The 13,985-nt window shown below is 45.4% G+C and overlaps 1 protein-coding gene across 1 annotated transcript in view; it reads right to left on the reverse strand.

Moving 5' to 3' along the window:
- CYTH3 (cytohesin 3) overlaps positions 1-10,550 on the reverse strand; it is a 112,448-nt gene extending 101,898 nt beyond the window's left edge. Inside the window, exon 1 of the mRNA XM_064376454.1 lies at positions 10,485-10,550. Coding sequence (XP_064232524.1) covers positions 10,485-10,518 — 34 coding nt within the window. The 5' untranslated portion in view covers positions 10,519-10,550. The remainder of the gene's footprint in view (positions 1-10,484) is intronic.
- Positions 10,551-13,985: the final 3,435 nt, after the last annotated feature.

Here is a 13,985-nt window from a genome sequence, read left to right on the forward strand (position 1 = left end):
TGGATCACTTGAGGCCAGGAGTTCAACACCAGCCTGAGCAACATAGTAAGACCCCCTAACTTTACAAAATTAAAAATTGCAAGATATTAACTTGAAAGCCTACAACTGGCCGGGCGCGGTGGCTCAAGCCTGTAATCCCAGCACTTTGGGAGGCCGAGGCGGGTGGATCACTAGGTCAAGAGATCGAGACCATCCTGGTCAACATGGTGAAACCCCGTCTCTACTAATACAAAAAATTAGCTGGGCATGGTGGCGCGTGCCTGTAATCCCAGCTACTCAGGAGGCTGAGGCAGGAGAATTGCCTGAACCCGGGAGGCGGAGGTTGCGGTGAGCCGAGATCGCGCCATTGCACTCCAGCCTGGGTAACGAGCGAAACTCCGTCTCAAAAAAAAATAAAAAAATAAAAAAATAAAAAAAAAAATAAAAAAAAAAAAGAAAGCCTACAACTATCATCCTGATGAAACTATCCTTCAAAAATAGAGGCAAGCTTGACACAGTGGCACACGCCTGCAGTCCTAGCTACTCGGAGGCTGAGGCAGGAGGACTGCCTGAACCCAGGAATTCAAGGCTGCAGTGAGCTATGATGGCGTCACTGCTCTCCAGCCTGGGCAACAGAGTGACACTCTGTAATTTAAAAAAATTTGTTTAACTGGAGGCAAAGTAAAGACCTTCTTGATCAAAAAAAAAAAAACAAAAAACCCTCAAAACAGTTTTTCCCCTGCTCATTAAGCAACCACCACTACCAAGCCAGACACCTAAAGTCATATTTGATTCCTGCAGTTCCTGTACCTCTAACATTTTCCAAGCTGTATGTCCATCTGATTCTCCAAAATACATTCTATCCTGTAACAAGAGCTCACCTGTAACAACTCTTCACATGTACCCCTAAACCTAATATAAAAGTTTAAAAAAATACATTTCAACACTACAAAGCAACACAAATTAAAGCAATACATGCATTTCTTATTCATGACAGAAGTAAACATTTAAAAGAAAGGCAAACACTGAGTGCTGATTAGAATGCTGGGAAATCACACTACTCACAAGCCCCTAATGAGAAAGCAATCTGTTATTATCTATTAAAACTGAAGCATGCCTGTAACTCACAACTGCAATTCTGGAAATATACTCTAGATTAACTCACATTTGTGAGAAGAGAGAAGACTAAGGCGCTCACCTCAGTACTATTTGTAACAACACTAGTGTAATTAATACTGACATTAAAAAGTTCAACACAGGGCTCAGCCCAGTGGCTCACGCCTGTAATCCCACCACTTTGGGAGGTCAGGGCAGGCAGATCACTTGAGGTCAGGAGTTCGAGACCAGCCTGGCCAACATAGCAAAAACCTGTCTCTACTAAAAATACAAAAAAATTTAGCAGTGCCTGGTGTTGCAAGCCTGTAATCCCAGCTACTTGAGTGGCTAAGGCAGAAGAATCGCTTGAACCCAGGAGGCAAAGGTTGCAGTGAACTGAGATCACACCACTGCACTCCAGCCTGGGCAACAGAGTGAGGACTGTTCAGGAAAAAAAAAAAAAAAAGTTCAACACAAGACAAGATAGATAAAATCGCATTGCAGTTAAAAGAAATAAACAAGGTCTATATATATAATCACAAGGATAATCTCTAATGCAAGGTACAGAAGATTATATACAGTGTGATCTCAGCTTTATAATCTTTTTAAAACAAATTAGGGCCGGGTGCAGTGTGGCTCACACCTGTAATCCCAGCACTTTGGGAGGCTGAGGCGGATGGATCATCTGAGGTCAGGAGTTCAAGACCAGTTTGGCCAACATGGTGAAATCCTGTCTCTACCAAAAATACAAAAAATTAGCTGGGCGTGGTGATGGGCACCTATAATCCCAGCTACTTGGGAAGCTGAGGCAGGAGAATCACTTGAACCTGGGAGGTGGAGGATGCAGTGAGCAGAGATCCCGTCACTGCACTCCAGCCTGGGCAACAAGAGTGAAACTCCATCTCGAAAACAAAAATTTAAAAAGACCTACCTGTACATTGCTTATGGAGGCACACGCACATCTATTTAAGTATGAAATATATACCAGGCTGGGCACGGTGGCTCATGCCTGTAATCCAAGCACTTTGGGAGGCTGAGGTGGGTGGATCATTTGCAGTTAGGAGTTCAAGACCATCCTGGCCAACATGGTGAGACACTGTCTCTACTAAAAATACAAAAGTTAGCTGGGTGTGGTGGCGCATGCCTCTAATCCCAGCTACTTGACAGGCTGAGGCAGAAGAATCGCTTGAACTCCAGGAGGCGGAGGTTGCAGCGAGCCGAGATTGCACCACTGCACTCTAGCCTGGGTAACAGACTCTATCTCAAAAAACAAAAAACACCATACACCAGAGGTGCCTATGTCAAATTCATAATGGTTGCCTCCAGGAAACATGAAAGCAAAGAGCAAAAGGACCAGGGATTGCTAGACAAAAGTGACTTCAACTTTATTCAATATTTATTAACAAATATTTACTGAAGGCCTACTATGTACCAAGCACTGTTCTAGATCTTGGAGATATAACTGTGGATAAAAGCAGAAAATATTCTTACTTTCACAGAACTCACATTCTAAGAGAAAAGACACAAATATATAATAGGTAAGGGGTGACACGTGTTAAGGGAGAAAAATAAAGCTGGGAGTAACAATGAATATGATTTCAGACAGGTTGGTCAAGGAAGACTTCGGTGGTAAGGAAACATTTGAGCAGAAACTTGAATGAAGCAAGGACACACCACATACAGGTATCTAAGCGGAAACCACTACAGGGCAGCAAGTGCAAAGGCCCTGAGGCAGGAGTATGCTCGGCAAGGTGACCAATGAGACAAGACCAGAGCAGAAAAGGGAGAGGAGTGATGGGAAATGTCAAAGAGATAGCAGGGGACTAGAGTAATGGTCAAGGACAGTCCCCAAGGTCAGAATGTTTTTTACATATTTAAAAGGTTATTTAAAAAAAAAAAAAAAGACGTGACAGAGACCGTATGTGGCCTACATGGCCTATGATATTTACTATCTGGCTCTTTTATAAAAAGAGCTTGCAGCCCACTAAACTACAGTGGGCCATAAGGTCAGAGGATAGGATTCTGAATAAACTGAGGACAGGGCAAACTTTATAGGAGTGACATGACCTACCTGTCAAAGGGAATTGCCCTGGCTGCAGTGTGAACAAGGATGACAGTGGGATAACTGTCGGAAGGCTTAAGGCAAAACAAGTGAAAGATGGCACCAAAATTTGGCTGGGTGAGGTGGCTCACACCTATAATCCCAGCACTTTGGGAGGCCGAGGTGGGTGGATCACCTGAGGTCAGGAGTTCCAGATTAGCCTGACCAACATGGAGAAACCCCATCTCTACTAAAAATACAAAATTAGCCGGGTGTGGTGGCACATGCCTGTATTCACAGCTACTCAGGAGGCTAAGGTGGGAGAATCACTTGAACCTGGGAGGCAGAGGTTGTGGTGAGCCAAGATCGCGCCATTGCACTCCAGTCCAAGCAACAAGAGTGAAACTGTCTCAAAAAAAAAAGAAAGAAAGAAAGAAAGAAAGATGGCACCAGAATTTCGGCCTGAGCAACTGGAAGAATAACACTGCAATATACTGAGATGGAGAAACTTACCAGTAATGCTTTATTTTTAAAAAATAGACCTAAAAAAATGCAACAGAACACTGACGGCTATTATGTCAATTCTGAGTAGTAGGAACAAGAGTGCTTGTTTCATTATTCTTTATACTTTTCTGTATGTTTTATATAGACATGTTTGATATATATCCTTTCCTTCATATTTCCCACTACTACCCTAACCCATCAAGCCCCTGTAACTCTCACCTGAACCACTGCAACAACTTCCTCACAGGTGTCCCCAAGTCCTCCCTCCTCCTCCTCCAATCCATTCTCCACTCAGGAGTCAAGAATACACTTCTTTAAAAAGCAGGGGGACAGTGGTTGAGAATAGGGATTCTGAAACCAGAAGGCCTGGGTTCGAATCTCAGCTCCACCACTTATTAGCTGTGCAATTTGAGACAAATTACTTAGCTTCCCTATGCCTCCATTTTCCAATCTACAAATAGTAATGTTATGACGAGTTAATAACATATAGGAATAACACAGGACACATGGCATCAAGTAAATATTAGCTAAAATTATTGAAATGTAAATCAAATGTCATTTCCCTGTTTAAAAATCTTTCAGCGGCCTTATGTACTTAGACTAAAATCTGCATTCCTTAGCTACTGAATGTCTGACATGCCCCCAGTCTATCTCTCCCCCTTCTCTGTTTGTTCAGGCCACACAAAGCTGCTTTTAATACTCTAGAGAATACTCAGCTCTTGCCAATTCTGTGCCTTTCCTTCTGCCTGATCCACTATCCCTCTAGGTTGCACCTGGAAGGGCATTTCCTCAGAGGCCTTCCCTGGCCACAGGTTTTCCCTACATTCCTCCCATCCCTCACTCGTTCTCTTCCTCAACCTCTTGTTGATTTCCTTTAATGCACCTAGCATGATCAGTAATTATTTTATATATAGCTGTTTACCTTTTTTGTCTGTCTCCCCATCTAAACATGAGCTCCATGAACGTGGGAAATTTATCTGCTGTATTCACCACTGTTAGGCATCGACGTAGTTTGAATACACGCCTTGCCCAAATCGCACGTAGAACTGTAATCCCCAATGTTGGAGGCAGGACTTGTTGGATCTCATGGCTCAGTGCTGGTCTTGCAACAGTGAATGAGTACTCCTGAGATCTGGTTGTTTAAGGGTGTGGCATCTCCTTCCTCTTGCTATTGCTCTGGCCATGTGATGTGCCTGATCCTGCTTCACCTTCCACTAAGATAAAAGGCTCCCTGAGGCCTCCCCAGAAGCCGAGCAGATACTGGCACCACGCTGGTACAGCCTGCAGAACCATGAGTTCATTAAACCTCTTTTCTTTATATATTACCCAGGCATTTCTTTATAGCAATGCAAAAATGGCATAACACAGGCACTAATAGCTCTTGTGCCATGCACAGAACCTGGTATTTGGTAGAGACACTATCAACATTTGAGTAAATGACTACAAAATAATATGCTCTAAGCATAATCTAAAAGCACCCATCACGTCCACCTTTTAAACTCTCCAAAGTATAGTAACTTACTATAGACTGAAAAAATAGGTAACATTTTATAACTTTACATTGGATATCTATCATGTTCTTTTTTGTTGTTGTTGCTGCCTTCCTAGAATATTTTTTAATCTATAAAAATTCCCTCAGGCTGGGCGCAGTGGCTCACGTCTGTAGTCCCAGCACTTTGGAAGGTTGAGGCCCGTGGATCATGAAGTCAGGAATTCAAGACCAGCCTGGCCAAGATGATGAAACCCCATCTTTACTAAAAATACAAGTAAAGATACAATTAGCTGGGTGTGGTGGCAGATGCCTGTAATCCCAGCTACTCGGGAGGCTGAGGCAGGAGAATCGCTTGAACCCGGTGAGGAGAGGTTGCAGCAAGCCAAGATCGTGCCACTGCACTCCAGCCTGGGCTACAGAGTGAGTAAGACTTTGTTTCAAAAAAACAAAAAACAAAAAACCTCAAAAAAGGTCAAAAATGGTATTTTCTTACTAGCATACTATTTTTCTATGAAACTGTTTTCCAATTTTAGAAAATAGATTATTCAAGCTTTTTTGAATTTCATAAAATAAAAAGGTACACAGTGAAAAGTTTCCTTCCCACCTATATTTCCTAATCCTCAGTTCCCATCAACCTCCCCAAACAGGTAACCATTGTTATTAGTTCCTTGTTTCACCTTCCAGGAAATCTGCATGCATCAACCATCACTTCCTCTTTCAAAAAACAAGAATGGGAGAAAACAATGCACATTTTCCTACAATTTGCTCTTGTAACTTAAGATATTTTGGAGCTCTCTCCATGTCAACTAAAAAAAGAGCTTTCTCGTTCCTTTCTACAGCTGTATAACCTCATTCACCATCTGGGTACGGATTTCTCTGTTAAGTCTCCTGCTTGCTGATGGACACTCAAGGCAATAAATTATCTTATACCTATGTTATCTCACACATGTACAAATATATCTGCAGGTTAAATTCTTAGAACTGGATTGTGGGGTCAAAGGATTTAAACACCTGTAATTTTTAAAGCTACTGCCTAAAGCTCCTGTATCTATCAGGGTCCACTCAGAGAAACAGAAACATCCAGAGAAACCACCCCTTTAAGAATCTGAGCTGGGCGTGGTGGCTCAAGTCTGTAATCCCAGCACTCTGGGAGGCCAATGTGGGCAGATCACAAGGTCAGGAGTTTGAGACCAGCCTGGCCAGCATGCTGAAACGCCATCTCTACCAAAAACACAAAAAAATTAGCTGGGCATGGTGGCATGCGCCTGTAATCCCAGCAACTCAGGAGGCTGGGGTAGGAAAACTGCTTGACCCCAGGAGGTGGAGGTTGCAGTGAGCCGAGATCATGCCACTGCACTCCAGCCTGGACAACAGAACAAGACCCCATTTAAAAAAAAAAAAAAAGAATCTGAAATAGAGGGAATTTAATATAAGGTATTAGTGACAGGTGTGATGGAAAAACTGAAAAGCCAAACAGGAAATGATAATCCAGAGATTAGCAAAAGCAAGCTGCTGTTACCACTTCTCAAATAGAGGGTAAAAGGGAGGGGGAATTTCCAAGGCTCAAAGGCTAGGAGGACCAAGGGGCAGAAGCTGGAGCCAAATGGAGACAAGGCAACTGCCAGAGACACTGCCTGAGGCAGATCGAGGGGAAATAACCTGTTTTCATCCTTCCTCCTGCCAACCCTCCTGCCAGTGGTTCCCAGTGGCCAGTCTCAGCCAGAAGCCAGCTGACCAAGAGCCTGGGAAATATTGCCTGCAGGGATGAGTCCCTGCAGAGAAAGGGCAGGAAGAAATGGATCTGAGCCAAGAGGACATGGACTGGCCCTGCCTCCTGTGACTAAATTTACCTCCTACCCGTAAATGTTTGAAATGGCCTTGCCAACAGACTTTTCACACTTGGGGGTTACTGCATGTCTGAAGGTGAAAGGTGGGAGCTCAATCTAGTCTTAATTTGCATGTATTTTATTATGAACGAGGCTCAGCATCGCTTCACCTGAAGCACAGACCTAACCCTGACTTACACTGATCAGGGAGGGAACGAGGTAGGGAGAGGAATCCCAATCTCATCTGCCAGGGATGCTCCAGCCCAAACAGGGCATGAAGACAATGCCAAGGAGCCAAACTAGCCAGTCACCCTCCACGCAGAGACTTAGCTCAAGAACTGTTCTGAAAAAACTGAAGGGCAACAAAGTCCCAAAGGAATTAAAAATGCCTTAACTCCACTCTGCACACATTGTAAGGAACAATGTGTTCTTGTAATCTTGTACCCCCCACTTGCTCCTCTTGTAACTGCCTTCCAGCCATTCACACCACCATCCTCTCTCTCCTTATCTTGCATTAAAAGAACAAACAATACAGTGGACAAAAAGCTAAATTAACTTACAAAAACAGCAAGTAGGAATCAATTTTTCAAGTATTTTAATCTGACCATTAACAAAAAAGACCTTTTAAATTATCTTTGGCCTCTACCATAACTACTGTTTGAATAGATTATTTATCTTATCTTTTAAACAAGCTGAAACTGACTCCCACATATACAGTTCAATGTTAAGTATTACACTCTAAAAATATATCAAAAAGTGTTATGCTTTATAATCTGCTGGCAACTGAAATGGTTTTCCATCAGAGAGCTGAACTTTATTTTTTTAAACATGAATTTTAAACCATTTTTTTAAATCTAAATGGTATTAACTGTAGAAGTATGTTAACTTCAAAACTTCCGACTGCCAAGAGTTAAATATAAGCACATCAAGTTTATACAATAATTACAATATGACTCATATTTCAAAACTTTGCTTTTCACCTGTTTCAAAAATACTTATCCTAAGACTGCTAAACATATATATATATATATATATATATTTTTATTTATTTTTTTTTTTTTGAGACAAAGTTTCACTCTTGTTGCCCAGGCTGAAGTACAATGGCACGATTTTGGCTTGCCACAACCTCCGCCTCCCCAGTTCAAGTAATTCTTCTGCCTCAGCCTCCCGAATAGCTGGGATTGCAGGCATACGCCACCACGCCCAGCTAATTGTGTATTTTTAGTAGAGACGGGATTCACCATGTTGGTCACGCTGGTCTCGAACTCCCAACCTCAGGTGATCTGCCCTCTTCGGCCTCACAAAGTACTGGGATTACAGGAGTGAGCCACCGCACCCAGTCTACCAAAAATATTTTTAAGTGTCTGTCACAAAGCAAAGGAGAAAGCTATTTATAAACTAAATCGATAAAAGTTATTTTCCAGCACCTAACATGCTGACTGGCATTTTACTGGGCAATCAATAAATAAATCTTCATTGTTGAATGTTCTGGTGAGGTGAATTAAATAATACACTTATAACATTCATGTCTTTTATAAGAGTTTTGTTTTTCAAATCTGAAATACACGCTTATTCCAGAAACTTGGAAAACTTGAAAAAATAAAATAATCCATAATGTCACCAGTTTTTACATTGTTTAACCCATGATGTATAAAACTGCTTATTTTAAAGGTTGTACAATACTTGAATAAACTTCCCATAATTTACTTCACCATGCCCCTACGGTTGGTATTGCTGTTTTCAATGTTTTGCTATTACAAACAGCATAATACACCATCTTTATACATGAGGGTTTTTTTTATTTTAAGGTTGCTTCCCTGTGCTATATTAACAGCCCAAGGACAGTTTTAAGACTTTTGATACTTAATATCATCCTTTGTTATACTATTCAAGATCTGCAAATTGCTGGAGCACACTAAAGCTTCCTTTTTTTCCTCTTTATCCCTGCTTTTATCTTCAAGTCTACATTTCTTTTCTCAGAGCCCAAAGCACCTTACAAAACAAACTGCCAAGCCAGCTAGCTGCCTTGACTCTAATACCCAACGTCTGCATATTACAGTTGTTTGTCCTTCTTTTCTAACAAGAGAAAACTGCTCTGCCCAAATTATAACAGGCAGGAAACACGACCTCCACCGGGAATCCATTCCTTAGGATCTCGTGGCTCCAGACGGACAGCCTGACTGTAGGAGGGTTTGCAACTGGGCTCCTTCGTTCCACAGCGCTCCCTTTTCATAAACACACCCACTCGGTGCCACAGTGCTACCCCTAGCTTCAACTATGAGAACTGAACTCGCCAAATGCCATGACGGGTGCCAACTTCCCACCATCCTAGCTGCATCGCGTCTTTCAGCAAAAAAAATCTCCCTCTGAGCAGCACTTGAATTCTAGAAGGCACCTTGATGATGAACCACTTCATCCTGAAGCATTCAATACTGCTGATTCTTACAGGCAGCTGCTGCGGCAGCCTGTAATTAAGATTTCTCTAAACTGCTCCCTTATTACATGGGGTTCTGATGATTCTGATGATTTCTCTGTCAGCTCAAAGGAGATCTTTAGCTCAAAAAGAAAAAAAAACAAAAAAGAAAAAAGTCTAGAGAACCTCAACTTCGTCTGTTCCTGTAAAAACATAGTCATTAACCCTTTGCTTTCCAAAGCGAACAGCCACTCCATACAAACAGGCACGTTCTTCTGTTTTTAAAATCTAATTCGCAGCATGACCCAACAGTCATTTGTATTCCACGAAATAATTTCCAACAAACACGATTCCTCCAGCAAGAGGAAACCGAACGTCAGGCACAGACACCTGGGGCAAGTCAGGCACCGACCACTTGGGAGCACACCTGGCTCCGGGCACACCTGGCTCTCCGGTCTCGCCTCGGTGCTGGGTGCAGCTCGTGACCCCCACCCTCCGCTCCACCGAGTTTTTTGCTCACTGTCGCGTCTGCCGTTCCCTAAAACGCCTACCCCAACCTGGACTCCAGCTGGCCCCCTCCCCGTTCGAGCAAATCCAGCGACCGTTTCTGACCCAAAGCCAAGCAGCCTGTCACGCTTTCCAACCGTTCCCCCTGCCCTCTCCTCCTGTACCCCCGAGGAGCCCCCCATGCCAAACTTTCCCCTCCCGGTTCCCCACCGGCTCAGCCGCTTCTGCCCACCTGAGCTCAAAGGGGGCGTCCGAAACGCCGGGCTCCGGAGGGCGTGGACGCCCTTGGCGACAAGATGCGGGGAAGGTCGCCCGACAAGGTCCCCCGCCGCAGAGGAGCGACCCCCGAACCCCGGCCCGAGACTCCGAGGCGACCCCGGCCCGCGATGGCCCCGGCCTGGTACCGGGACCCTCGCCAGCCCTGGACGGCGACCCCGGCCCGCCGCTTCCCTCGGGCCCCCGAAGTCCCTGTGTCGGCCCCGGCCCGGGGCGCCTCAGGCCTCCAGCGGGCGCCGCCGCCGCCCCAGTCCCAGTCTCCTCAGGCGGACCCCGGGTCGGCGCCGCGCCCGCGACCCCCAGCCCCCGGCCCCAGGCCCCCGGCGAGCCCGCCACACCTCCGACACTCACCGCCACCACCCTCGCCGCCGCCGTCTTCATCCATCTTGAGGCCACTCCCGCAGCCGGCAAGCCCCGGGCGGGCGGCAGAGGGGACGCGGGCGGGGGACGCCGCCAGAGGTAGCGTGCGGACGACCGGGCGGCTCCTCAGCGCGCAGCCCGGGTCGCGGCCGGGCCTCCTCCCGCCGGGCGGGGCCTCGCTGGTCGGCGTGCCGTCACGTGACCGACCCAGGCCCCGCGGTGGGCGGGGCGTGAGGCCGCACGGCCCCGCCCTCGGGAACCGGCCGGGCCCGGCGGCGTCTGCAGCTGGCGGAGGCTGTAGAGCCGGCCCCTGGGGCGCCGGCGGACCTGGAGCGCGCGGAGCGAAGCCTTCTCGCCCTCAGCCTTTCAGTAGGCTGCGGACGGGCGTGGGGCCTCGGACACTGGAAAACCACATTCTGCAAAACCCAGTGGCCAAACCCACTTGCACGTGCACTCGGGGTAAAAGATCAAGAAACGAACGCATTTAGAAGTCAGACCTGGCCAGGCTCAGTGGCTCACACCTGTATTCCAATACTTTGAGAGGTCGAGGTGGAAGGATCGCTGGAGACCAGAAGTTCAAGACCAGCCCCTGTAACATAAGGAGACCCTGTCTCTACAAAAACATATGTTTAATTACCCGTGCATGGTGGCGCGTGACTGTAGTTCCAGCTACTGGGGAGGCTGAGGTGGGAGGTCACGTCACTTGAGCCCAGGAGGTCGAGGCTGCAGTGAGTTATTGCACCACTGCACTCCAGCCTGGGTGAGAGTGAGACTGTCTCAAAAAAAAAAAAAAAGGAAGATAAAGTTCAGGCCTTCTCCTTCCTAAGATATGCATGTCAGAATAATTCCAGCCTTTCAGCTGTCTCATATATAATAGAGCCTCTGGCGGTGAGTGCATTTTTAAATTAACAAAATGCAGAGCTTGTAAATGAATGTTTTCGTGAGGCTGGAACGGAATCCCAATCCAACACACCTGGGACTCAGCCCTCAAAGGGCATTGTAGGGGTTGGCCAATCCGGCGGCAGATGCCCTTGGAGTTTAGCGCCAGTCTCCCTTGGAGAGCTGCCAGCTGCCCTGGATTTATGATGCAGAAGGAGCTCTGAATTCAATTTCCCTTGGGCAAAGCCAGGGTCCTCAGCGCAAGTCTCCTGGGCAGAAGGCCTCGGCTGGCCCCTGCTCCACATCGATGGATCTCTTCTCTCATTCCCCATATCTTGCTTCCAGTAACTCCTGAAGCATTGCTTGTGGCCTCTCCCAAGCCTTTCTGCTGGAACTTAATTGCATTACAGAAAAGCAAACATTGTAATGGAGGAGATAGTTCATCTCTAATATAATTTTCCAGCAACTGTTTTATATTTACAAGCTGTCCATTGAACCAAAGGATCCTTCCGTTGTCATCTATCAAAGTGGAATAGCTGTCACCTTTTGGTTCAAGGTTGCGGGATGATTTCAGAGTTCAATCTCCTAATAACTTTAAGAATTAAAAACCGAGCATTCTGGTGCAACCAAAGCCACGAGATACACTTTTATTTTTTGAGACGGAGTTTCGCTCTTGTTACCCAGGTTGGAGTGCAATAGTGCGATCTCGGCTTACCGCAACCTCTGCCTCCTGGGTTCAAGCAATTCTCCTGCCTCAGCCTCCCGAATAGCTGGGATTACAGGCGTGTGCCACCATGCCCAGCTAATTTTTGTATTTTTTAGTAGAGACGGGGGTTTCATCTTGTTGACCAGGATGGTCTCGATCTCTTGACCTCGTGATCCACCCGCCTCGGCCTCCCAAAGTGCTGGGATTATAGGTGTGAGCCACCACACCCGGCCCCACTTTTTTTTTTTTTTTAATTAAAGACAGGGTCTCACTCTGTTGCCCAGTATGTAGTGCAGTGGCTCAAGTGATCCTCACACTTCAGCCTCCCAAATAGCTGGTATAGGCTACCACGCGTCCACTAATTTTTGTATTCTTTTGTAGAGAAACAACCTTGCCATGTTGCCCAGGCTGGTCTCAAACTTCTGGACTCAAGCAATCCTCCTATCCTGGCCTCCCAAAATGCTGGGATTACAGGCGTGAGCCACTGCACCCAGCTGAGGGACACTTCTGCATGCAAAGATGTTTACAGCTTGAGAGACAAAGAGGCACCAGAAAAGGGGTCTAGGGGTCAGGAGATGTAGGGTTCAACTCCCAACCCCCAGACTCCGCTTCCTAATCTTGTTCCTGTCAGCTTTGTTATCTTGGAGATAAGAGCATAGTTACTGAGAAAAAAGGACAGCACTACTTTGAACTTGATAATGAGATAGTGGAGCTTTGAACTCAAAGATACTATCAATTATAAATGCTTTTTCATGTCAATTCTTTAGGTGTCTTCGAATGTGATCCATAGGTGCTTCTCTCAGAGTTTTTTTTCTTTTCTTTGAGACAGAGTCTCTCTCTGTCACCCAGGCTGGAGTGCAGTGGCACCATCTCAGCTCACTTGAACGCCTCCTGGGTTCCAGCGATTCTCCTGCCTCAGCCTCCCAAGTAGCTGGGACTACAGGCACACGCCACCATGCCCAGCTAATTTTTTTGTATTTTTAGTAGAGACTGGTTTTCACCATGTTAGCCAGGATGGTCTTGATCTCCTGACCTCATGATCTGCGCGCCTTGGCCTCCCAAAGTGCTGGGATTACAGGTGTGAGCCACCGTGCCCAGCTTTTCTCAGAGTTTTAATCTGAAAGTGGCTTCTCTGATCTCCATCTAATCTAATTTTCATCAGACTTAAAGCACAGCCCAGTTACATAAGCAGAATATTATATTATCCCCATGGGTTAGCCTTGGCCTGCATTTCAACAAATTCTGCAAAAACATTGTGGGGATAAAGTCTTTGGGTGTCATTTCTGCGCTTTAATGGAGAAACTGGAAGACTTCAAAATCTTCACAACTCAAAGGAATTAATATCTAAGGGGAAAATTAGATATTTTCAAAAAGAAGTGCTTTTCAGGATCTCTCAAATCCCACCAAGATAGCAATGATCTAATCTGCTTCATACATATTGTCCCTACATATAGGAACATTAAATATTTTAGTTACCCACTAAGACAGGCACTCACTTTATGCATAGTTTATGAGTGGTTTGCTCAGATGCTGAAAGCTTTATAAGTGAATTTGTAAGGATAATAATCCATGCAGCTGGCATCGCTCCAGAATCACAAGTATTAAACCCAATTATTAAATTGTTGCAATCATTTGGTCAGATGATAAATATTTAGGCACCTCCTGTATTCCAGGCACTGTCTTAGGTGCTGGGAAAACAATGATGAAAGAGATAAATTCAGTCCCCAGCTTTATGGAACTGATGGCCTAGAAGCCAACAGAGCAAAAGCCTATCTCAAAAAAAAAAAAAAAAAAAAAAAAAAATCCACTCCTTTAGGACAGAGACTGTACTCTGTATTTATTCTGTCTCTGCTGTCTGCTGCAGGGTGTGGCCATGTCAAAAAAAAAAAAAGAGTGAAAAACAATAA

The sequence above is a fragment of the Aotus nancymaae genome, unplaced genomic scaffold (assembly GCF_030222135.1).
Source record: "Aotus nancymaae isolate 86718 unplaced genomic scaffold, 86718_ANA_hifiasm-v0.15.2.pri h1tg000015l_0, whole genome shotgun sequence".
Classification (NCBI taxonomy): domain Eukaryota; kingdom Metazoa; phylum Chordata; class Mammalia; order Primates; family Aotidae; genus Aotus; species Aotus nancymaae.